The 22918-nt window shown below is 39.6% G+C and overlaps 2 protein-coding genes across 2 annotated transcripts; one reads left to right on the top strand and one right to left on the bottom strand.

Annotated features, from left to right (window-relative positions):
* Positions 1 to 245: 245 nt before the first annotated feature.
* On the top strand, positions 246 to 12055 carry LOC140239746 (uncharacterized). The gene is made up of 7 exons (XM_072319567.1): positions 246 to 321; positions 1271 to 1582; positions 2640 to 2948; positions 4516 to 4857; positions 7662 to 7787; positions 8135 to 8194; positions 12030 to 12055. Exons 1-7 carry the CDS (start codon positions 246 to 248, stop codon positions 12053 to 12055), a joined length of 1251 nt encoding a protein of 416 aa, XP_072175668.1.
* A 5976-nt stretch (positions 12056 to 18031) lies between these two features.
* On the bottom strand, positions 18032 to 22684 carry LOC140239747 (uncharacterized). The gene has a single exon (XM_072319568.1). The coding sequence runs from the start codon at positions 22682 to 22684 to the stop codon at positions 18032 to 18034; it is 4653 nt and encodes a 1550-aa protein (XP_072175669.1).
* Between the last annotated feature and the right edge of the window lie 234 nt (positions 22685 to 22918).

Genomic DNA, 22918 nt, shown 5'->3' on the forward strand with positions numbered 1-22918 from the left:
TTATCATTCAGGCAGTGCATAAGGTAGTTTAGTCTCTACCATCTTCCAAAGAAAACTGCCAATCCGTAAACATCACCACAATGGTCTAGTGATCACGTATAGGGTGTTTAGTATTTATGCGATTTTTTACTCCCTCCAGTTCCCAGGCGAAGGGAAGGCAAATCAATTGACGGGCTTTGACGATATTTTAGTCATCTAGCTTGTCTTATTTTGGACATGTAGCACACCAATTCCTTCCGGGTAAAATGGACAGAAACTACAAGAGCGCAGTTCTGTTACTAACAGTGACGGTCTCTGTGATCTATTATACCGCTACAGAAGGTAAGAGTGATATTTTCCATACATACAGAGTCAAACGTTTGCAAGCTAGTTCCTTTGCAAGCAATGTCAATGTTTCAACTCTGTGGTCAATTATGCTAGGAGCTAATTTGCATCCCCATGAAAGTCCCGAGAGTCCGAAAGAAGTGCCACTTACAAGTCAGCTACACGTGTCGGACTCACTCCCATTTTGATCATGTGTAAATCTTTGTGTTAGTGTACACTGTGTGCGTTTAAGAATGTAACGGATGCGCCCTGTGCATAAACAAGGAAGAGTCTGCACCTTGCAACTGAACGGCGGCGTCGCGATTTGTTCGCCCGAGTCATGATATAGTATGTGGAACATAACGACACATATTCAAACTACGAAAGCCACGTGAACTTTGATCCCCCATATGCGAGTATGTGAATTGCAAGTAGGTGGAAGCTATTATTCACAGTAACGCAGTGTGACGGTATTTGTTGACACCATACACAAAACAGAATGAATGAAAGAAATTACAAAGAGAAATCTCTGTTACAAGTACATGTGGCAGGTCAAAATGCAATTTGTATTTATAACCTTAATATCCTTATTGTATCTGGTTACAATTAGTAAATATCTTGAGAACCACCATAGGCCGTAAAAAACGTAAAGCATTACCGCCAGTGTATAGCTAAATGGGGTGAAGTGTAGGTTATAGTACGGTGAGTGTAAATCTAACAAGGGAAGATGGCATTTTGTACATTTTCAAGTATTATCCACCATCAAATTCTCGTATACATATTATTTTGTGATGCGTCATTGCAAAAGCCAAGAAACGTCAAAACTAGTTTTTGCACCCCACATGTGCCCTTTGAAAGGTAACAAATAATAAATCAATTATTTAAAGACCAAATTAACAATAAAGTCACTTTTCCAGTTTGACTAACAAACTTTAGGGGATACTCTTCTCACTTTTTCATCTCCTAGCCTCAGTAGTAGGCAGTGTGTCCACTGTTCACATATGGACGAGGGAAACCATTCGACTGCCATGTAACTTCGAGGAAGAGCCATTCGCTGTATTGTGGGTCATGGAGAGCAGCTCAAATCAGCAGCTACAGACGAGGAAGGCGTTTTTCTTCGATGGGAACTTCATTAGCAAGGAGGGGCGTTTCGAAATGGACATGAATTTTAGTCTCGTCATCACCGACTTGCAAGTGAAAGATGAGGGCCGCTGCCATTGCCAGCTTGTATTGGGAAATTTGAAGGTTTTCTCAAATTCAACCCTACTGTCTATTACCTGTGAGTGATTGATCTCCCCCTCCCCCCCCCCCCCATCAAATGTCTGTCTAGGGTTTTGTAAGGAATCGTTTTCCCAGTCTCATTTGTGTGTGAAGCGTGTGACGTATCTGGGAAGTTCGACCGTGATGAAAGTGAGCCAGGATACCGAAATGCATTGGTGGAAATTTGATTAGTACGAATCGTACGTGAGACGGTGATGCGACGCAGACGCTGGCTGCGCGCACGCAGTACCAAACCACGGTGACTATAGAATAAAGATTGATTGGCGGGTCCATTTAATTTTCTTTCTTTGAAACAGAACTCTTCATTCATGATATGTTGTAGTACCTCATATCAATTTCCAGTTTCATGAATCAACAATGCTTAAACATAATCAATGCAACTTTAATCATTTTTTACAAGCGTACTTGAAGTCAGACCAACGAGAAAGCGTTACTAAGTCAAAATCCTCAACTTGCTATCGATCATTTTATCGATTTACACTGAATATTTTGACTTTACAAATATCTTATATCATTTTGTAAATAAAATATGCACAACACAGTCAACCTCCATGCATTTTTACAAAATCAAACATCCGTTACAAAGAAACCTGTTAGGCGCGTCTGAGGAATGTCTGGTAAAATCGTAGCTTGGTTCTCAAACTGAGCAAAAACTTTGAAAGGACCTTTCTCTCTCTCTCTCTCCCTCTCTCTGTCTCTTTCTCTCTTTCTCTCTCTTGCTAGTCTGTCGTTCTCAAAGTGGCGCGGTACTTTTTCAATCACCCCCCCCCCCAACCAGGAGGTATTCCAACGTCTAAACAGTCTTAAAGCTAAACATATGGAATGTATTTTCTACGAGACCTTTCATAAACACTGAACATTCAAACCCAGTCATATTTTATGCCGTAGGCTTGTAGGAGAAACTAACGCATCCATGAATTTGCATATCATTATCTTATTTGTTTGGAGTCATCTAATTTGTGTGAGACCCAAAGCAACCTGTTCCTACCATGAACCGTGCAGGTGTAACATGCATAAATGACACAAAACTGATATACACACTTTCCATCGTCTAGCCCCAGTGGTAGACACCGTTCCTACAGTTCAAGGATGGAAAGGGGAAGACATCCGACTACCATGTGACTTCCATGATGAGCCGCTCTTTGTGTATTGGGGAAAGGTGCACATTTCAAACCCTGAGCAGTCGACTGGCAAGGCATTCTTTGACGGGAATTTCGTCAGCCGTGAGGAACGCTTTGACATTGACAGGAACTTCAACCTAATCATCACTGACTTAGAAGTGGGAGATGAGGGCCTCTATCGTTGTGAATTGGTGCTTCAGAATTTCCAGATTTCCTCGAATTCCACCCTTATGAGAGTTTTCTGTGAGTAATTGTTTGTATCGAAGGCTCCGAGCAACTTTCAAATGATTTTTTTTTAACTACAATTCAGTGAAGATAACTATGAAAATGCGAAAGTGTCACTATGTTCACTTGTCAGTATTGGACATTATAAGACACGATATAATATAGCATAAAAGAAAGTTAAGAATGAATGAGGACGTTCATGGAAACAGCGCACAAAGGTGATAGCAAGTGTTGTTCTAGTTCTCCATAAAGATATCGAATCAATCAGGTCTGTTACCTGTACCATAATAGATCTGACCGGGTCTTGAGAACGTCAATTACTGCTCTCCGAGCACCTACGTTGTCAGTGAGTGGCAATCTGTTGGCGGCATTTAGGCGGTGATCTCTCTCATTAAAAAAAAAAAAAAAAAAAAAAAAAAAAAAAATATATATCTACCTCCTCAACTTCTCTATATCGAGGAATGATATATTTTCCTATTTTTCAAGAATAAAAATAATGAATATTCTCTTGGCTGGAGATGTTTATGACAATGGATGGACTGATACGACCTTCCGATCTTGCAACCTGAAACTCTTCTCAAACTTCTCAACGGGATCATTCATTTTAGTATGGTCTTCAGCATCTAGGAATTATTCAGATAGTATGCTGACCAGTCCGACTTTATATACGTTAGAAGTAGTCGGTCAAAGGTACCACCAGGAGCTATTCCCAATTGAAGCGTTTTTTTCCATGAGGGGTGGCAACAACATTATTGCTTCAAACTTGACATCACGTGGATAGACGCAAACCCGACTTACCTTCCATGTGACCTAATTAGTATTGGCGACAAGCTTGTTAAATCATGAAGAATAGAATACCAGAAGCTAGTAATTAAAGATTATGAAACTCAATTTTATCTAAAAAGAGAAGTGTGTGTACTTACAAAAGTGTCCTTCCTGTTACTGACCCCGAGTTGAAAAGCTTCACAAATACTGTGAGCACGATCAATCCTGTTTTGAGTTTATAGCTTATTAAACACACCGCTAATAAAACGCATTCGACAGACAGATATCAATGGGTCAGCTTGTTTACTTGAATATTTCTTTTTTGAATTAATTACCAGTCTGTCTTCAACAGCCATGGTTTTTCATTATTTTTTTTTTTCGTTTTTACCTAAAAAGTTATAAATCCTTACCGCTATAGAAATGCATCTGCAGCTAAAGTTTTTGTCTAAAAATACAATTCAATATGTTTTCTAAATAAGAATTTCTTTATTCTATGTAACAGTTGTCTTGTAGATATCCGTTTTCACATGTGAATTTGTATGAGTTTTTTATTTAGAGATTCTGTAGATATTCATGTTTGGAATGTTTGTGTGTACTCCATCATATCTTCCTACCCCTTCCCCGAATTTTATTATGGACTTTAGTAGTCCAATCGCATGCCTATAGTCCGGCAAAGTCTTAAAGACATTTTTTTCGTTCGTGCTGGTGACGTATTTGGTAACCACATAGAACAAATCTTTGAAAAAAAAAGAGTTGTTAGTAATTGTTAGATGGCAAATAATTATTCTCCAGATAAGCATGTTATTTCTTGTTCCCCTAGCAATGGCATCAACACATGAAATCGAGGGATGCGTCGATAGAAGCGAGCCGAATCCAAGCCGGTGTACCTACCAAACTCCCTCCCTCACTTCTTCCTTTGACCTTACGTGCGTCGTATGTGGATTCAAGCCTAACGTTTCAATGCTGTGGATCGAGGAGACAGGAAAAGGAATACATTCTGTTGTTTCGCAGCAGACAAGACTTTCTGATGACACATACGAAAGGTTCGAGGCAATCACTGTTTTAGTCAAACACGGGACGGAGCAAACCTTCATATGCACGGCTACTGGAGACTCACTGAATGGAACGTCTTCCGCAGAAATCACCGTTCTACCTATTTCAGGTTTATTAAACTTCGTCACTCTTTTTTTTTTTTCTTTCAAAAAGATATGGCGCCAATACAAAATTCTCTTTCATGATCAAGTAAAAATCTTTAAACACATGTTGTGATTTTAATTTTATTCTGGGGTTTACTGTAATTAACCATCACAGAGTTAACGTTATAAATGTGACCCTGCATCACAAAACCAACAGAAAGTCGCCAGACATGGATGTTTAGTTGAGGACAGATTCTTGAAGAGCAGACTCTAACCTTTAAAATTGTGTGTAACTCATGTCAAATGGACTCCCCTAACCTATCTAAATTCTAGAATAAATGTGCACACTCTGGGAAAGTGCGAACTGAGAAAAGAGGCTGTGAAGTACAGGGTCTATTCAAGCGCTTAATCTTTACCGAGTCGTGCCAACTGTGCAATGTAAGGGACAAAACACAGGATGTAAACCACCGGAGCAACAACAATAGGCGTTTTCACATCAGCCCGATGTTTCGAAATAGCGCGCTATTTGATAATGTGAACACAAATTAACCCGCTAATTGTATCGGTCTGATCGAGAAAATATCTCGAGTCCAACTCGGGAAATTTCTGAAATAGCGGGATAGTAGCGCGCTATTTGATAATGTGAAAAGGACTCGAGAAATTAGCGCGATGCATCCCATTATGCCTAGCGTGTGTGACCCGATCGATCGAGGCAAACTGCACACAAATCACGAGGAATTTTTGAGAGGGCACACACATTACTTTTGATGTTTGCACATACTCAGCTGTCGAATTAGCTCGACAAAAATTCGGGCTGATTCTCTTCGGGCTGATGTGAATAAGAAATAAAATAGCGCGCTAACTCGCAATCGCGAAAAATTTCTCGAGCTTGGATTTTTATCGGGCTGATGTGAAAACGCCTAGTGAAGAGATTATCAGATTAAGCTGAAGTTGAGCATGTCGAATTACCACATTTTTTATCCATGATTAATGCCAACTCAAGATTGATTCGGTTGACCCATTTCACCTTTTTTTGAGTCCTCATTTGAAATCAATGGGTGCGACTCTTTGTTAGTTTTGTGATGCACGGTCACAAATGCTCACACACATGCACATACATATGTATTCATGTGGAAATAAGTATAAAATGCTATTGTTTAGTCAACCCAATCAAGCAAGCTTCTTTTCTATTTCACAATACATGCAAAAAACAGTGAAAACGGTACACCTTACCTCCATCGTTCAGAGTCTTTTTTTTTTCAACAGTGCAAATTCTTATGATGTGTATTCCAATAATCCGTTGTGTGGCCTGCATCACTAAAACTAAGAAAAAGCCGCCAGACATGGATTTTTAGTTACGAGCAAAATAATTCTATGATGTTCAACTCGATTCATATGGATTTTCCTAACCTGTCTAAATATAAGACAAACTCACACGCGTTGGAAAATTGTGTATAAATGAGATAAGAGACTCGTATGTGACGAGGTTGTTGAAATTAAGCTGAAATTAATCTTGCTATATTGGCTCGTTCTGTCCATGATTAACCCCAACTTTCAAAGCAGTAGCACCCTATATTTCAAAAGTCGTTGGAGTTGAAATTGATGATTGTTTAAATGGCTTCTTACGATATGAAAAGGGGACTCCAAGACAACGCTAATCACACTACAAAATTCTTCAAAGTATACAGAGGTTCTAGAAAAAAAAAATGCTAACAACACAATTTCCTTTTATGATTCCAATCTTTAGAATAATGTACAAGAGGAATTCCTCTATTAGAAGGTACGAAAAGCCTAAGATTGACTGAATTAACACATTTAACCTATATTGAGTCCTTACGCAAAATCAGTGAGTACGACTTTTCTTGTTTTTTTTTTTTTTTTTTGGCAAATTCACATATTATTCCAAATTGTTTTTTCGGCGTTAAAAAAAAAAATAAAAAAATGTGACCCGCTACAACAAAATGATCCTAAAGTCGGGCGAGGTCGATTATTTGAAAATTGCATGACACAATTCCCTAATCTTTCTGCTTTAAATTGATATATAACACATCTTATAAAAATAATCGTCTGCGGAGATATCGATGTTTAAAAGAGAGCATGTCGAGACGTCTAGGAAATCACTGTTTCGAGAAAAGCACCCTAAAAGTTCTCCTTGCAACGCAATCACGATCAAGGGACACGCAAGTCAGTATTCACCTCGGACAATAGAAGGTAAGCCCTAGCAACCCCCGAAATGCGCATTCAAACACAGCGTCGGCGGTCTCCTCACCGACCAGTCAGTGACCAGGATGCCAGGAGAAGCGACTGGGCATAGCGCACCCCGCCAGCACGCACCAGTCGACTGGGCAGTGTGCGAGCTTCACGCTTCGTTTAGCGGCAAGCAGCAAACTGACCAATGAGATCACTCTGGTCGTTGTTAGGGGCGGAGCCTATGTGAGGCGCTCAATCCAAATGTTCGAACTAGTTTTTGCTTCGTTGAAACGCCAAAAAAACATGGGCCAGAAAAACGCTATTTTTTGGTCTTTCCTTTCATCATTTTGCTTCAAAATTTCGACAGATAATAGAAGACATGTCAGACTCTAATAATATGTCAAATTCAGAAAATCATAAGTTTTGACCAATTTTGATGCTCTGACTTCAAACTCGATTTTGACGGCTTCGACCGTGCGCGACTTTAGGACCATTTTGTTGTAGCGGGTCACAAATAGATATTGTGATGTTGCCAAGACACCTCTCTCCCTCACTCTCTCTCTCACTCTTTACAAATAATTTCTTGCAAATGTTATACGGAGATGATTACATGTTTGATTGTTTCCACGTCATATTTCAGGGAAACGTGGCAATTTAGGTCTTGTCATTGGACTCGTCATTGGTATATCTGTTTGCTTTTTCATCGCATTTCTCCTCGTTGGAAAATTTCTTCAGAAACACTATCCGGACTACCTACCACAAAAAGGTATCGCGATTTGATTTTTGTTAATCCATACTCAATGTAACCCAAACAATGAATGTGGTAAGATGCCTGTTCTCTGGCCTACCCTTTTAAAGGTCGTATGAGTTATTATGATATAACTTGCTCTTCATGTCACTTCAGAATGAAAGCTTCATAACGTATACCATAGAATTCACAACTATGAGTGAAGGAATGTGTAACCTTACGATGGTAAATTTTAACATATATGATATTATCAAGTATGGGCAAATAAGTAGTTAGAGTGTCCAACATATCAAATATTATAAAATGATACATACAAGAACAATTTCATTTTTTTTTTCTATTGCTGTTGATGTCATGTTTCAAAGGATGTGGATGGAATCCTTGCTGGCGGAAAATATACAAAGAAGAAGAGGAATTCTTACCCGGTTTGAAAAAAAAAAAAAAAAAACGTTTACACAATGGTATAACGTCTCTTATGATAAGATATAGACAATCATAGTCCAAGGTTATTTCTATAACCATTATTTCCCTTTCTCCCGAGAAAAAAATAGTGATGTGATTCACCATTTAAAGCAAGGGAAAATACTTCTTTAAAAAATGTGTTCACTTTATAATTATGTGATTACATTTTCTTCTTTACAGTGTACCAACCGTGATATGAGTATGTGCTACTCACTTTTTCACTTGTAAGGTACTTAATTTCCCAATGGAGAATTATCACTTTTCTTCTATACCGCCTACCCCCCCCCCCCCCAAAAAAAAAAAAGATTAACAAGGTCGAGTGAAGACAAGGAATTGTGGAACTATATGGTCGGATGAATCTGGTAAGGTTTCACTATAAAAGACAAGCATTAAACATCGCTCACAACACCTTATAGAGTGTCTAAGATTTTCCGTTTTGGATGATTTAGGCAATTTCTTAGTGCTTAGAATAATCTGCAAAAATATGGCAACCACAGGATCTGGTCAATCAGCATAATGGTCTGTTTTATCATTAATGAACAGTGTACAGAAAGAATGCGACGACTTTCGACGAAAAATACAGGATTATGTACCGGGCATGGCGTGGTTTACAACACCTTTTGAAAGCCAATCAAAGGTGAACATCGGTTTGTTCGGTGAAAGTGGTGCTGGCAGATCGTGTTTCATCAACTCGCTGAAGCGTGCTCTCACTGGTAAAAGATATTCATTTTGCTGCTTTTTGAGGGGTAGAGATGTATATCTTCTTCTTTTTTTCATCTCTCACGGTAATGCGACTGTTCTTTCTTCTTCTTTTTTTTTTTGAGGGTGGGGGGTTGTGGAAAAAAAAATATACAATTTCAATGAACACTTGTTACAATGCAACCAAAATTGTAAAAGTTCCTTATCAAACCCATATTTTCTCTCTGCAGACCTATCATTAAGTTTCGACGATTTGTTGTATGTCGTTGTTCATACTCCAACACCTAGACCATAGATTCTTTACCAGCTCACAGATAAATCAGTAGGTTAAGTGAAAGGGCTACGATGTAAAATATAAACATAATGCATATATGTACGTGTAAGAGAGACGTGAAGAGAACATTAAGTCCGCCGTAACGCTATGCCCGCTTTTAGTTGCACCGTCACATGATATTATGTACATTGTACCCTGACATCCCGACACCCCCTTAAAAAAAAAAACAAAAAAAACAGAAAAAAAAAACACTTATTTTTCTTCCCCCCCCCCCCACGACTTATGTTTGCTTCTCTTTTGTATGCAAGCTGAATGTTACGGAATGCTTAGCAGCTAGTGTAATGCGTGGTCTGTCGTGTCTGTGTGTGTGTGTGTGTGTGTGCGTGCCTTTGTGCACATTCTCTTCTATTAGATAAGAAATTCATACCATCTGCGATTGTGTTTATGGCAATAACAAAAAAAAAAATCCTGGGGACAAAAGACCAAGGAACACTGGAAGACATTGTCAAAGCTGCGGAGATAGAGAGATAGAGAGGAAGAAAGAACTTTATTCTTCTCCATGAAGGTGTAACGGTTCTTGGTTCTGTTTATATTCAATGGACAGGAAAATACTCAATCGAAAACGCCAAAGGGTACGTAGAACATCCAGGAGGGAAGACCAATCACATATTAACTGGAACAATTGATTTAATTGACACCTGTGGAATAGCAGACTTCTCTTCCGAGACTTTGGAATGCCTTATGGACGAAATGCGTGAGTAAACTTGTCACAGGAAATTCAGTAATTAATCGTGGAATCACTCATTTCTACATGTTACCTACAAAAAACAAAACAAAACAAAACAAAAAAAAAACATCCAAAGAGCTAGGTAGCAGCGATTCATGCGGCCGACGAACTGGACGTATTGAATAACATGAGTCGTACACCCCGAGTCGTACAGCCCTCGAGTCACATACCTAGACACGTATACAGGCCCACGAGCAATGTGACGAGGAACATTTTAGGCAGAGAAGGTTTACCAGTTCGTTGACCGTTTATAGCTAGAGAGCCTTTTAACATAATTTCGTGCTCGTGGACCTCTTTTTTATTGAGTGTGTAGCTCATAGACTGTATTACTTGTGAGCTGTGTAACTCGTGGACTGTATGAGTCCTGCTACTGTCTAGCTTGTGATGCACACCCAAAAAAATGTGCCACTGTCAGTGTGTACATCGTTATCATTACTATGTACTTTACACGCAGTCACCGTCAATGTGCTTTTACGCTACCACATCCTATCAACAAACAGTCTTTTATTATTACTGGTATGATTATGTCAGGTGTGTCAAAGATAAACTTTTTTCAAAAGGCTGGGCAATTTGTGCAGTGACGTCCGCTTCACACACTCTTCTATCGTATTTTTTCATTGATTTCTCTCTTCATGAGTGAAGAGTTTGTGAACAAACTGCTGACAAGCTTTCACTTCGAAAACAATCCTTTGTTAAAGAAAAAGAAGAAAAGAGAAAGTCGGCAAAAGATTTCAGTTTGTTAGTATTACAAATCAGTTGCTCCAAATTGATGGTGAGATGAGGGGATGTATAAACGTAGCCGTCAACTCTGAAATCTTAAACAATAGGCCTATTATGTTTTGCGAATTTGTTGTATGTCGTATAATTTTCAAAGTAAATACACAAATTGCGATAGATATAATGATGTTTTTAACAATCATAATAATAACTTTCTTTTTTTTTTGTCTGCTCTGTCTTTTTTTTTTCCAGATGGCATATTTCCAGTTAATGATATGACCCGTGTCAAAAGAAAGGATGCAATGTGTCATTGCGCTGTGTATGTTTATCATCACAGGTGAGAGATTAATTGTAGATCATGTTCCCAGATATTATCAATAATGGAGTCTCCCTTTCTAGGCAAATATTAATAATTACCAGCTATATGACAGATATTCACATATTCGTTTGGCCACATAAGTAGTGTTGATGATATTACCACAAACCAACACAATATAACAAATGAAAATGCATTATATGCATTGCATAGGCCCTTCCAGTGACATCATTAATCCTTTACAGCAATCCCCAATTTTTAGTAAGAAACGCTGCAATTTGGATGTCACCATAGGGAGATGGTAGGGAGATACCCCTCCCTCATCATACACTCAGACCATTTTGCCAGATAGGTGGAATTCATCCAAACTTTTCTAAGAACTCTGATTTCACACGTTCCAAAAATAATACCACAAAAGCCGAGAGGAAAATAGCAAAATGTAAAAACAAACTCTATAAAAAAGGACTACATTAAGGGTGTTTTTTGTTTTTAGTTTTCAGTTTTTCTTACTCGTTTTTATTCATACTAACAACAGTAAGTGTTTTGATTTGGAAAAAATAATATTTTCCTTCATTCACCACACGGTTCTGTCTGCTTTAATATGAGAAATACGTTTTTTGCGAGTTTTCGAGGCAACATTACGGAGCAGCTAAAAAATAGTTAGCAGGGGAGTGAAATGAATGGACCTCTAGTGTTTAAGAAGTACGGGTCAATCCTTGTCGTATATGCCCTACGGTCAAGTGGGAGAAATATATTTGTAATGCAGTCCAAGGTTGTCATATTTTTGAGACGTTCACTAGTTTATGATCTAGGAGGCGTTAAGGTAATTTTTGGAGACTAGTTATTTCTTTCATAGGTCATTCAATCTGTTTTCTTCCAGATCCCAAATGTATCTTTCCTTTTATTTGAAGACAAAGAAACAAGATACAACATATCAAATGCAAACTTATTGGAATATTTGAAAAAAAATCAGATGAATATAAAATGATCTCTTGATACTGTCAGGCCAGACACCGGAGAAGACGCAATGAGGTTCATCGAAAAATTCTGTCGTTTAATGGCGCTGTTTCCAACCCGTAAGTACATAGTATCCTACACATCATCAGCCATGTATCTCAGAATCCATGCTTGACGAAATAGATAATGTGGTATAGATTCATAGTGCCAAACTGATCTTATTCCAATGACTACAGATTGTATTCATATTAATCAAGTTAGTATGGTCCACTTCGCAATAGAAGCAAGAAAAAGCATGGTTCAACTGCTAAAGCAAAATAACCGGAATAAGAAATTTGCATAACTCTCATAGTCAAGGTCCAGGAACCTCTCAAGGATCATACTCAGTCAAATGCTGACTGAGTATAGAATTAAGTATTACCATAGCCTCTCCCCAACATTGACCTTGAAAATCAGTTTGCTTCATTTCAGCTTATTTTTTGTGATACGCACTTTTGCAGTCGTGTTACAGATCAAATGTGTTCTTTTTTCACGACATAATGTGTTTCAAGATGATACTAACTTTAAAAAAAACGGACATGAGCTATGTAATATTTCAACTTAATTTGAAGAGCTTCATGTGACCTTTGAGACAAAATGAGTGCCTTGGAGACTGTTTTCATTCAGTTCGTGATTGTAGAAGGAAGGTTGATAAATATTGTAATAGAGTGCAGTGTTCACAAGCTTACAGAAGCAGACAGTTCATTCGAGCAGAACCCTTTTAACTTTCCGACATCTAATCACCTCAGAACTATGTTTAACCGCGTTTACCAGCCCGAGTTTATCGTTACATGGAGTCAAAGACACTTGTGTTCCTTTGACGTTATAGTTAGATTTCATTTCTGTCTCAGAACTGTTTTGCGCCACTTGACTTAAGGCTATTTGATTACTGATTCCCTAAACTAGCCAATATTTTGTGAATATTATCCCATGGGTCTCCACCACCGAGAGAAATGCCACTCCATCAGACATCAACCCTATAATTTTAAAATGATAAATCTTACGCTTTAAAAGTTGTATTTTTTTTTTTTTGGTGTGTGTGTGTTTCTAGGTACACCATCGTTAATAGTAATAACGCACAAGAATGAATATGAAGATGCAGAGGCTGTTCGTCGGGAAATGATAACAGTCACAAGCTGGCGGAGAGAACTTATCTGGATTTTTAACAACTACACCCCAACAAATAAGGAGGAAGACATTGAAAAAGATATTGCGTATCTACAATTCCTCTGGTTGGCCCTGAGGTGTTGCGACATTAATATCCTTTATTGCTCGTAAATGACGTAATTTCTCATAGTAATAATATTATTTCAAACATTATTTAAAAACAAAACAAAGGAACAAAATCAGATTTTGTTAGAAATCTGTTTACAAAGTGCGTATATCATATCTGTATGTAATTAAGCCGATTTCATTCTTTTTTCCATATACTCATAATATATTGGCACGTAAAAATGAAAATATTTATCTTGTGGGTGATTATTATATTGATATTTTACCCTCTAAATTAAACAATAACAGTTGTAAAGAGGATGGCTAGTAACTGATCAGTGGGAATCAGTGGGAATGCTTGGGGTGATTGTTCCAATCCTTGTGGGATTCATTCAAGAGTATATTAATGTTTATTGTTGTGTGAAATTATTTGATTCAGAATGGTCTCATATTCAAGTAATGTGCAGTTTAATGCTTCCAGGTTAGCATGCCTGTAGGCTTACAATGACGGGGCGATCGTTACCGGGCAGTTCACGATCGCCCCGTCACTGTACAGGCATTGATCAAATACAACCTCACTTTGGAAGGTAATTAAGGATCTTTTGAAAAAAAGGACACACCACCTGTTCTAAAATTAATGAAAATGGATATGAAATTGCAGCCCCAAATGTGATTGCTATTTCTTTTCAAATTTAGAATCTTCTACGAATATAATCGACAGTAATTTTATGCAGTATCACTTCGTAATTCTCTTTTTTTTTCTCACCAACTTCATACTATGAAATAGTTCAAGTTTAAGTTCAAGTTCAATCATAGTTTATTTCCAATCAAAGAAAATCAAAACGTAATGCAAAGTATACATATCATAAAATGATATTGTCTACACTTTTACAAAAGGTTCATGTAATATACGAAATAAATTATATGCATCAACATATGTACAATAATCAGAAGGAACGATGCGTATACATGTATATTTCGCGAGCTTTCAGAAAATAACTTCAATTTTGGAAAATAGCGATCCACAAAAAAGCTAAGCTTGTAGGACGTGGATCCCTAGATAATTGATGAGTAAGCAATATATTAGCAGTGTAAAAACAGTGTAAAACATCTGTTAGCAGTGTAAAACATCTCAAATCCAACAAGTCTTCAGGTTACGATGGTTAAAGTGTTTATCTCTTTTAACAAATTATTTATTCTATCGCACTCCCACTAGTACGCATGCTCGACTTCTCTCTCAATTCAGGCCGCTGCCCAAACTCACTTGAAATTGCAAAGTGATTCCCACCCATAAAAAAGACGATCAAACACAACTAAAAAAAAAATATCGCCCAATTTTTCCTACTTTCAAGCATACCACATATTTTTTTGAGAAAATTGTTTGTAAAAGATTTTGTTTTTTTTTTCATAATGAAAATGAAATTCTTATTCCCAATTAATTCGGATTTAGAAAAAAAAAATCATTCTCTATATTACACCATTATTCACCTTTGTGACAAAATAGTTGAAGCTTGTATCAATAAGGAACATATCATTGGAATTTTTTAATGACCTGAGTAAGGTATTTGATATATTGATCACAAAATTCTTATTCGAAAATTAAAACATCACGGCGTTCAAGGAATACATTTGCTATGGTTCACGGATTATTTATCTAACCGTGACCAAAACGTTGATTTTGATTCATGTTCTTCCAGGATATTAAAAAAAAAAAATGTGGAGTACCACAAAGGTCTATCTTAGACCCTTCTTTATTTCTCAACTATGTTAATAATACAGTTGTATAACCAATGTTTCACCAATTTTAACGTTCATTTTGTTCGCAGACGATACAAATTATATGTTATCCACATAGAGATCCACAGATACTTATCAACACACTTAATTTTGAATTGTGAAAAGCTTCTTCTTGGTTTAAATGCAATAGATTATCTTTGAATACTGATTAAACTAATTTCATACAATTATTTCGTAAAGTTCATTCTTGTGATATTGAAAGTAATATATACATTGATGGGTTACCCCCTGTAGAAAAAAAAAGTCTACCAATTTTTTTATGTAATTATTTATGGTAATCTTACCTGCAATAAATATGTAAACAATAAACGTAGTATTATATCGAGAAACGTACTGGAATATGCTATGGGCATATTCTAACAAGACAGTTCACCTTCTCCAAAAAAGAGCACTCCGCACTTGCACAAACTCACATTATCTTGCAAACTCTGTAATATACGAAATTCATACTTTGCAATGCGCAATATTCATGTACAAATACGCATCCAACACCCTTCCTTCCTCGTTCCCCAACCTATTCACTGTGAACTCCAGCGTCCACGCTTACCCAACTCGACATTCCAAAGATTTTCACCTTCACAATTTCAAGCTAATGGTAGCTCACAAGTCAATTAGACGCCATAGACCAGACGTTTGGAACAATCTCTCTGAGCAAATCAAGGCAACCATTACATTATATCCTTCTAAGGCACTTGTGATAAAAATATCATATCTCTTGGATCGAAATATAACAATGTATGAGTGATAAAAAAGAATTTGGGGTTTTTATTTTAACTCGCAAACAGTTTATACCGGCATATTAGGAGTTAAGTAATTTGCTGCATATTAAAATTGATATTGTAAACAGAAATATGTAACAGACAAATATATGACACAAAAATACATTAGACACAAACCCAATTGTGTATTACATTCAGAAACTGGATCACGGTAGCTCCAAAGAATTCGGCCTAATACACTCCGCATGTATTGTATAAGTGCACATCCAGTCTGCATAAGCCCGACTGGCGTTGCTTGCACATTTTATTCAATCTGCAAAAATATAAACAAGAGAAAGGAAGGCGTCCTTAGTACACTGTACATGTATAAATGAGTTGCCCATCAACGTAACCCTTCACAATTGTCACAGGGCTTAATCATGCACAAAATCTCTGAATGGCACTCTTCTATTCATGTGCATACTCTGAATCATAAACTGTTGCCTGAAAATGCCTTTCTCAATTGTGTGTACACAATACCAGCAATGACTCTATTTTGAATGGAACACAAAAAATACTGGCTTGCATATGTATCACATTAAACTCGCTTTCAGATGTTGTTCATCCCTCAGTAATTTCAACTGCATTTCAACAGCAAACCTATTTATATAATCGTGTATTAATTCTAATCCAATACACCTACATATATTTTCCATATACCTCCTTACATACATTACATATGAGTATTAAGTGCAATATAAACTGGCATGTAACACTTGTCAGTCTTATTCAATACACTCAACTCATTCATGTTATTGTTGCTGTTTGTGTATACAATCTATCAACTTCCGCACTGATTTACAACCTTTATAAAGCTGGTACTCAAATTCCTTAAATAAGAAATATGTATGGAATTTGCATTTGTGTGGTTCATTATTAAAATGATGTACCATTTCTTTAAATAAACCTTGCCTCGTGCTCGTTATTTCTTTTGAGAACTTTGTTCGAGTAGTGCGACCCGACCTCGATGTAAATCGGGCCTATTTAAACCCTTTACTCACTTGATGTGTAGAGGACTCATATTTTCACTCTTAAACTAACCTTTCATACATCCAGACATTAAACAATTTCATTCATGGAGCATGCAACTTATCCAGTTAATACGACAACCTCTATCGAGCACACTGTGCCCAGACTACATGCGCGACTACCGAATTCACTGACCGCCTCCACACACAGTGCGCACTGTACCGTATGCGTTATAACATGTGACAATTGAACCGTCTTTGTCTTTCTACCAACAAACTCTGAGGCTCATTTTCAGCACACACAATAATTATTTGATATATGAACCAAAAATATGGAACTTACTTCTATGACGGAATGCATCAGTAACTGTAAGCTCGTTGTAGCCCTCTCTAATGCATAATTCAGGACCACAAGCCAAACTCTTGTCTCTGCGGACCAAACCTGGCGCTGCAAAAACGTGTTAGCTCTCTACCGTACTTTCGGCTGCTACAGTAACTTCAATTGTAAGGTATCTCTAAATGCACACACCTATGGTGTCTTTTAAGTCAACAAAAAAAAAAATAATCATTTTCCGTATTTACTCAATGAAACATACCTCCCCCCCAATGAGGGGTTTACCTCATTCCAAAAATGTGAAAAATCATTGACAATTAAACTTTACTAGACACTTGAATACTGCTGCTCTCAACAATACTTGACATATACACAATGTTAACTGAACTTGACATGTTTAGCTGACATTACATGTAACCTCACTTGAAGGTTAACATGAGATAACTTTCAGTCTTCATTACCTTCTGCTGGGTAGACTACCACTACTTTGGTTATCGGCCTCTTATAGTCTGACCTAGCGGTTTTCACCTTCACATTCCTTACTCGGCCATCAGATCCTGGATATACATGCACGATTCTACCTAAGGTCCACTTTCCGCGCAGAGCATTAGGATCTGATACCACTACAATGTCATCGACGCGAACGTTTCGTCGTTCCACATTCCATCTCCTTCGAGGCACCAGTAGCGGAAAAACATCTCGATTCCATGCTTTCCAAAATGCATCGACAATGCGCTGGACGAATTCGACACGGTGTCGGGGGTTCCTAGTCTCCCTGAACGGACCTTGCGACACTCTACTTGATGCGCGACCTAACAAAACATCATTCGGACATAGGTAACTACCATCATCTGGATCATTGGGCGCCCTGCCAATCGGACGCTGGTTTACCAGATTTGCTACTTCAACAAAACATGTGTACAACTCAGAGGGGGACATAACTTAACTGCCTATTGCTTTCTTAAGCGCGTATTTACAACTTTTCACAAGAGCTTCAGCGCTTCCATTCTGATGCGGGGCATAGGGCGTTGTGAATTTCCATTCCACTCCGCGATCAGCACAATACTCCTTCAACTGCACGTCATCCCAACCTTTCACCATCTCACGCAACTCGCGTTCTGCGCCTACGAACTGCGTACCGTTGTCGCTCACTAAGACCTTGGGCTGACCTCTGAAGGCGAAAAATCTCCGAAGCACTTGAATGAACTCCATGGTAGAAATATCGACAGCTACATCTAGATGAACGGCTCGCGTGTTGAGACATGTGAAAATCACTCCGTATCGCTTCGCTACCTTATTTCTCCCGACCTTAACGTTGTACGGCCCAAAATAATCACACGCTGTATAGTGAAAGGGTGGTGTGAACGGTGCTGTGCGTAGCTCTGGCAAATCGGCCATCAGTTGAGACTCCAACTTGCACTCCATCTTTCTGCAAGTGACACAGCTGTGCTTTATCGACTTGGCAAGCTTGGTCACTCCGGTTATCCAGTACTTGCGTCTCACTTTAGCCGCAGTAGTCGCCACCCCATCATGGCCAATCTCATGAATTTGTCGTGTGATGAGCCTCGATACCCTATGCTGACCTGGTAACAGCACAGGATGCCTGTTGTCGTAAGACTCAAAGATCCTTCCCGCTCTGCCACCGACATAGATGATGCCGTCATCGACATAAGGGCTCAGCGTTTTGAGCTCTCCTCGTTTCATCTTGGCATGCAGTGGCTTTTGTACCTCTCCGATCCAGAACCGCTCAGCAGACTCTAACTCTGATGGATTGAGAGGTCCTTTCCTTCCACCTCCTGCTGCGTCACTGCCGGTTTTACACCTGGCCTTTGCATTGTGAAGAAATCTCTTGACGTATGCAGTGACCCTTATCAACTTCCTCCAGCTCGAGTACCTCTCACAGTCCAAGCAATCTGGAGTTACGACTGCATTCATTACCTGTTCTGCTTTACGCCTTTCTTTGTTCTCTTCTGCATTTGGTGATGTGATTTCTATGCACGTCCACTCTTCTTCAGCCAGTTTAAGGAATTCAGGTCCATCTGTCCACCTTTCAAGCAACTTTGACACTGGCACTCCTCTGGATACATCATCTGCAGGATTTTCCTTGCCATTTACATGTTTCCACTGATGCGGATTGGACTTGCTCTGTATCTCTCCTACTCTGGATGACACAAATGGCTTAAAAGCCCTTGCTTGGCTTCTAATCCATCCCAGCACTATCATGCTATCAGTCATGAAAATTGTATCCTGCATCTCTAGTGTCGTCTCCTCTCTGATAGCTTCATCCAGTCTAGTGGCCATCACAGCCGCTTGAAGTTCAAGTCTGGGTAATGTCAACCTTTTCAACGGTGCTACTCTTGATTTGGCAGCCACAAATCTGACATCATACCGGTCGCTGTCGTTCCTCTGCCATCGAAGGTATGCGCATGCACCAAAGGCATCCTCCGAAGCATCACTGAAGATGCACAGCTTGGGCAAACCCATTGCCTCTGGTGGGGTTAGACATCTTGGGAACGTCACTTCATTGAGCTCCTTCATTTCTCTGAATAGCTTGACCCACTCAGCATTTTCTCTAGGCGGCAGCTCCTCATCCCAGTCTAATCCAAGTTGCCAAAGACGCTGCATACCTATCTTGGCTTGCACCAAGAAGGCAGAGGCAAAACCAATCGGGTCAAATATCCTGGCAACTTGACTTAGGATTTGTCTCTTGGTCCATTTGTACGAGTCATCTTTCTCAGCTTCACTCTGGAGTAGAGTTGACTTCACTAGGTATGAAAACTCATCTGTATCATGCTTCCACACAGCGCCCAACACTTTCTCCTCCGTCAACGCTTCAAGGACATTCATCTCATCTGATTTAGTTTCATCGCCTTTCATAGGGATGTTAGAAAGCCAGCCTTTAACCTTGAAACCACCCTTTTCTAGAACTGCATCAATGTTCTTGGTTAACTCCTTTGCCTCTTCTGATGATTTGACTGACGTGCAAATATCATCCATGTAAGTGTCACGCTCAAGAACCATAGCCGCTTCTGGATGCTTTGACTTTCCTTCTTCCGCTGTTCTCCTCAGTGCCACCTGAGCTATGGCTGCTGCCGGCTTATCTCCGAATGTGACCACTTGCTTCACATACACGTCAGGCTTCCTGGAAGTTTGCATATCCCTCCAGAGGTATCGATGAACATGCTGATCCTCTTCCGTCATGAGCACCCTGTGGTACATTTTAGAAATGTCACCACAGATTGCTACTTTATGCTCTCGAAATCGTAGCAAGACACCGAACAGATCATTCAACAAATTGGGCCCTTTCAACCAGTAATCGTTCAAGCAATGGCCTTGGTAGCTCGCTGATGCATTGAACACAATCCTCACTGGCGTGCTTCGTTTCTCTGGACGTATGACAGCATGATGGGACACATACTGCACAGGACCTTTATGAGCAGACATCTCCTTTTCCGTCAGCTTTCTCGAAAATCCCATCTTTTCCATGTCTGTCATCTGCTGGTTGTAGACATCAGCGTACTCTGGATCTTTAGCCAGCTTTCTCTCTATAGACTCGAGCATCCTTTCTGCTTGAACTCTGTTATCTGGCAAATCATGAGGGTCCTTTTTCCATGGGTATGGAACTCTCCATTGGTTTCCCACCTTTTCGCAAGAGTTGTAGATTAAGTTGTACTCATCTCTCTCTGCTTTGCTCATGTTAACAGGCTTGCAATGACAATCACTTGCTCGTACTCCCATGCTTTCAGTACTCCAGAAATCTGACAAATCGACTGGTGGAGATATCTGAACGTGTAAAACTCTGTGTGGGTTTCGCTGATTCACCCCTGATCCTCCAAACACAACCCACCCAATAGGGGACTTCCGTATTACTACGTTACCGCTCTGACGAGTTTCTCCTGAGTGCATCTTTGCATGGTCGATCCCAATGAGCAGATCCACTTCACCACTACCTCTGTTGACATCGTTTGCACTCAAGTTTACCTTCTCAACTATAGAGCAAACATCAATGTCCTGTATCTCCTCAGTAATGCTGGGCAGTCCTACAGCAGATATGGTGCTCACCCTCTTGCCAGCAATAGCACATACAGGAACCTTGTACAACTTTGTACGTAGCTGCTCGGTTTCTCCCCCCACCTTGGTGATTGTGATGGTGGTTTTGGTCCCTTTCAGATCCAATTCATCAGCAAATCCTTGTCTGATCATACTGATCTGCGCTCCGGAGTCCAAAAGCACATTTCCCACTCTGTTTTCTGTCTTTGACTTGATGAATTCAGCCTTGAGGATAGGAAGAATTGCCTCTTTACTTCCAACTGTGGCGATACCGACTTGATTCATCTCTTGATCTGGGTGAAGAAGGGGATGGTGGTAGAATTTACATGGCTGCCCCTTGTAACTCTCAGTGCATAACCTCCTCTTCTTGCACGTGCTCATGCGGTGCTCTCTACCTGCTTGCTTAAGACAACTGAAGCAGGCGTGATTGTCCCTTACTAACTTCAGACGTTCTTGTTGTGGCTTGGATATGAATTCTCTGCACTGATCAGTCCAGTGCCCATCCTTGGTTTTGCACATCCAACATCGAAACTCTGAAACCTTGGCAGGAATTGAAGCCGATATCTGGTTCACTGGCATCTTCGACCTTGCTTCATTCCTCACTGGTGCAGAGGATCGCATCCTAGCTCTCATTTCACTCTCCATCCACTTCAAGAGGGACTCTAGGGTCTGCGATGTTTCCTCATCTTGTCTCCGAAACCACAGCCTTCGATCATCCTCGTTTAGCTTCCTCTCTATTATGGCTAACATATGACTGTTGTTCATGTCATTATCTCGCCCTACCTCGTTCAGTGTGTGGTAGCTTCTTCGAACCAAGTTCACGAAGTCGCAAAACCTCTCATCTTCACCGCTCTTCAGTGGCTTGAATCTGGAGATATCGTTGAGGATTGCATCAGCCACCATGCGTGGGTCTCCATAGATGAGATCTAATTGGCTCCATGCTGCCTTATAATCTTGTCCAATACCTCTAATGTGCTGCAAGGCTTTTCCAGTCAAGCATGACCGTAGAACCATTAATGCATCTCTTCCACTGTACTGATTATGCACAACATGCATAAAATCTGCCTTAAAGATCATATATTCTCTTATGTCTCCTGAAAACCTGGGCAGCTTTGGTTTCTCCAGCTTGAAACGTGAGGTTACTGTCGCCGGTCCCTCAGGGGATGGACTCTCATGAACATCATTGCTCGCAGCATGCGATGTCTCTCGAACATTGTTATCCTCACTGACTTGTGTGATAGCATGCTCTGCCTCTTTCTGACAGTAATCCTTCTCCTTAATCTGAAGCTTGAGAAATGCTTTCTGACAATCCTCCATCCATTTCTCTTCGGCTTCGAATTCTGCATCATCCTCTATCATCTGTGTGTAGGCCTCATGCTGTGACTGAAGACTTTCGTAGGCTTCATTGTAACTCTTGAAAGCCTCTGAAACTTCACAAACAGGACGGTTTTCTGACAGCATGAAATCCAGAGCATTGCCAAGACGTGTGAATTTAGCCTTGGCTCCTCTGCGTCGGTGCTTCAAACTCTTAGCGTCGTCCGCCATCTTGTATCCTCTGGAACACCTGACCCCAGGAGAGCTGAAGAAATTGAATGTATGGATCACGGTAGCTCCAAAGAATTCGGCCTAATACACTCCGCATGTATTGTATAAGTGCACATCCAGTCTGCATAAGCCCGACTGGCGTTGCTTGCACATTTTATTCAATCTGCAAAAATATAAACAAGAGAAAGGAAGGCGTCCTTAGTACACTGTACATGTATAAATGAGTTGCCCATC

Source organism: Diadema setosum, chromosome 16 (genome assembly GCF_964275005.1).
Source record: "Diadema setosum chromosome 16, eeDiaSeto1, whole genome shotgun sequence".
Taxonomy (NCBI): domain Eukaryota; kingdom Metazoa; phylum Echinodermata; class Echinoidea; order Diadematoida; family Diadematidae; genus Diadema; species Diadema setosum.

What these genes read in the sequence shown, in the direction of transcription:
- LOC140239746 (XM_072319567.1), top strand. Translation starts at nt 246, where the DNA reads ATGGACAGAAACTACAAGAGCGCAGTTCTGTTACTAACAGTGACGGTC. An exon ending in CTATTATACCGCTACAGAAG is followed by an intron (nt 322 to 1,270) that starts GTAAGAGTGATA and finishes TTCATCTCCTAG; the next exon opens with CCTCAGTAGTAGGCAGTGTG. An exon ending in AACCCTACTGTCTATTACCT is followed by an intron (nt 1,583 to 2,639) that starts GTGAGTGATTGA and finishes TCCATCGTCTAG; the next exon opens with CCCCAGTGGTAGACACCGTT.
- LOC140239747 (XM_072319568.1), bottom strand. Translation starts at nt 22,684, where the DNA reads ATGGCGGACGACGCTAAGAGTTTGAAGCACCGACGCAGAGGAGCCAAG.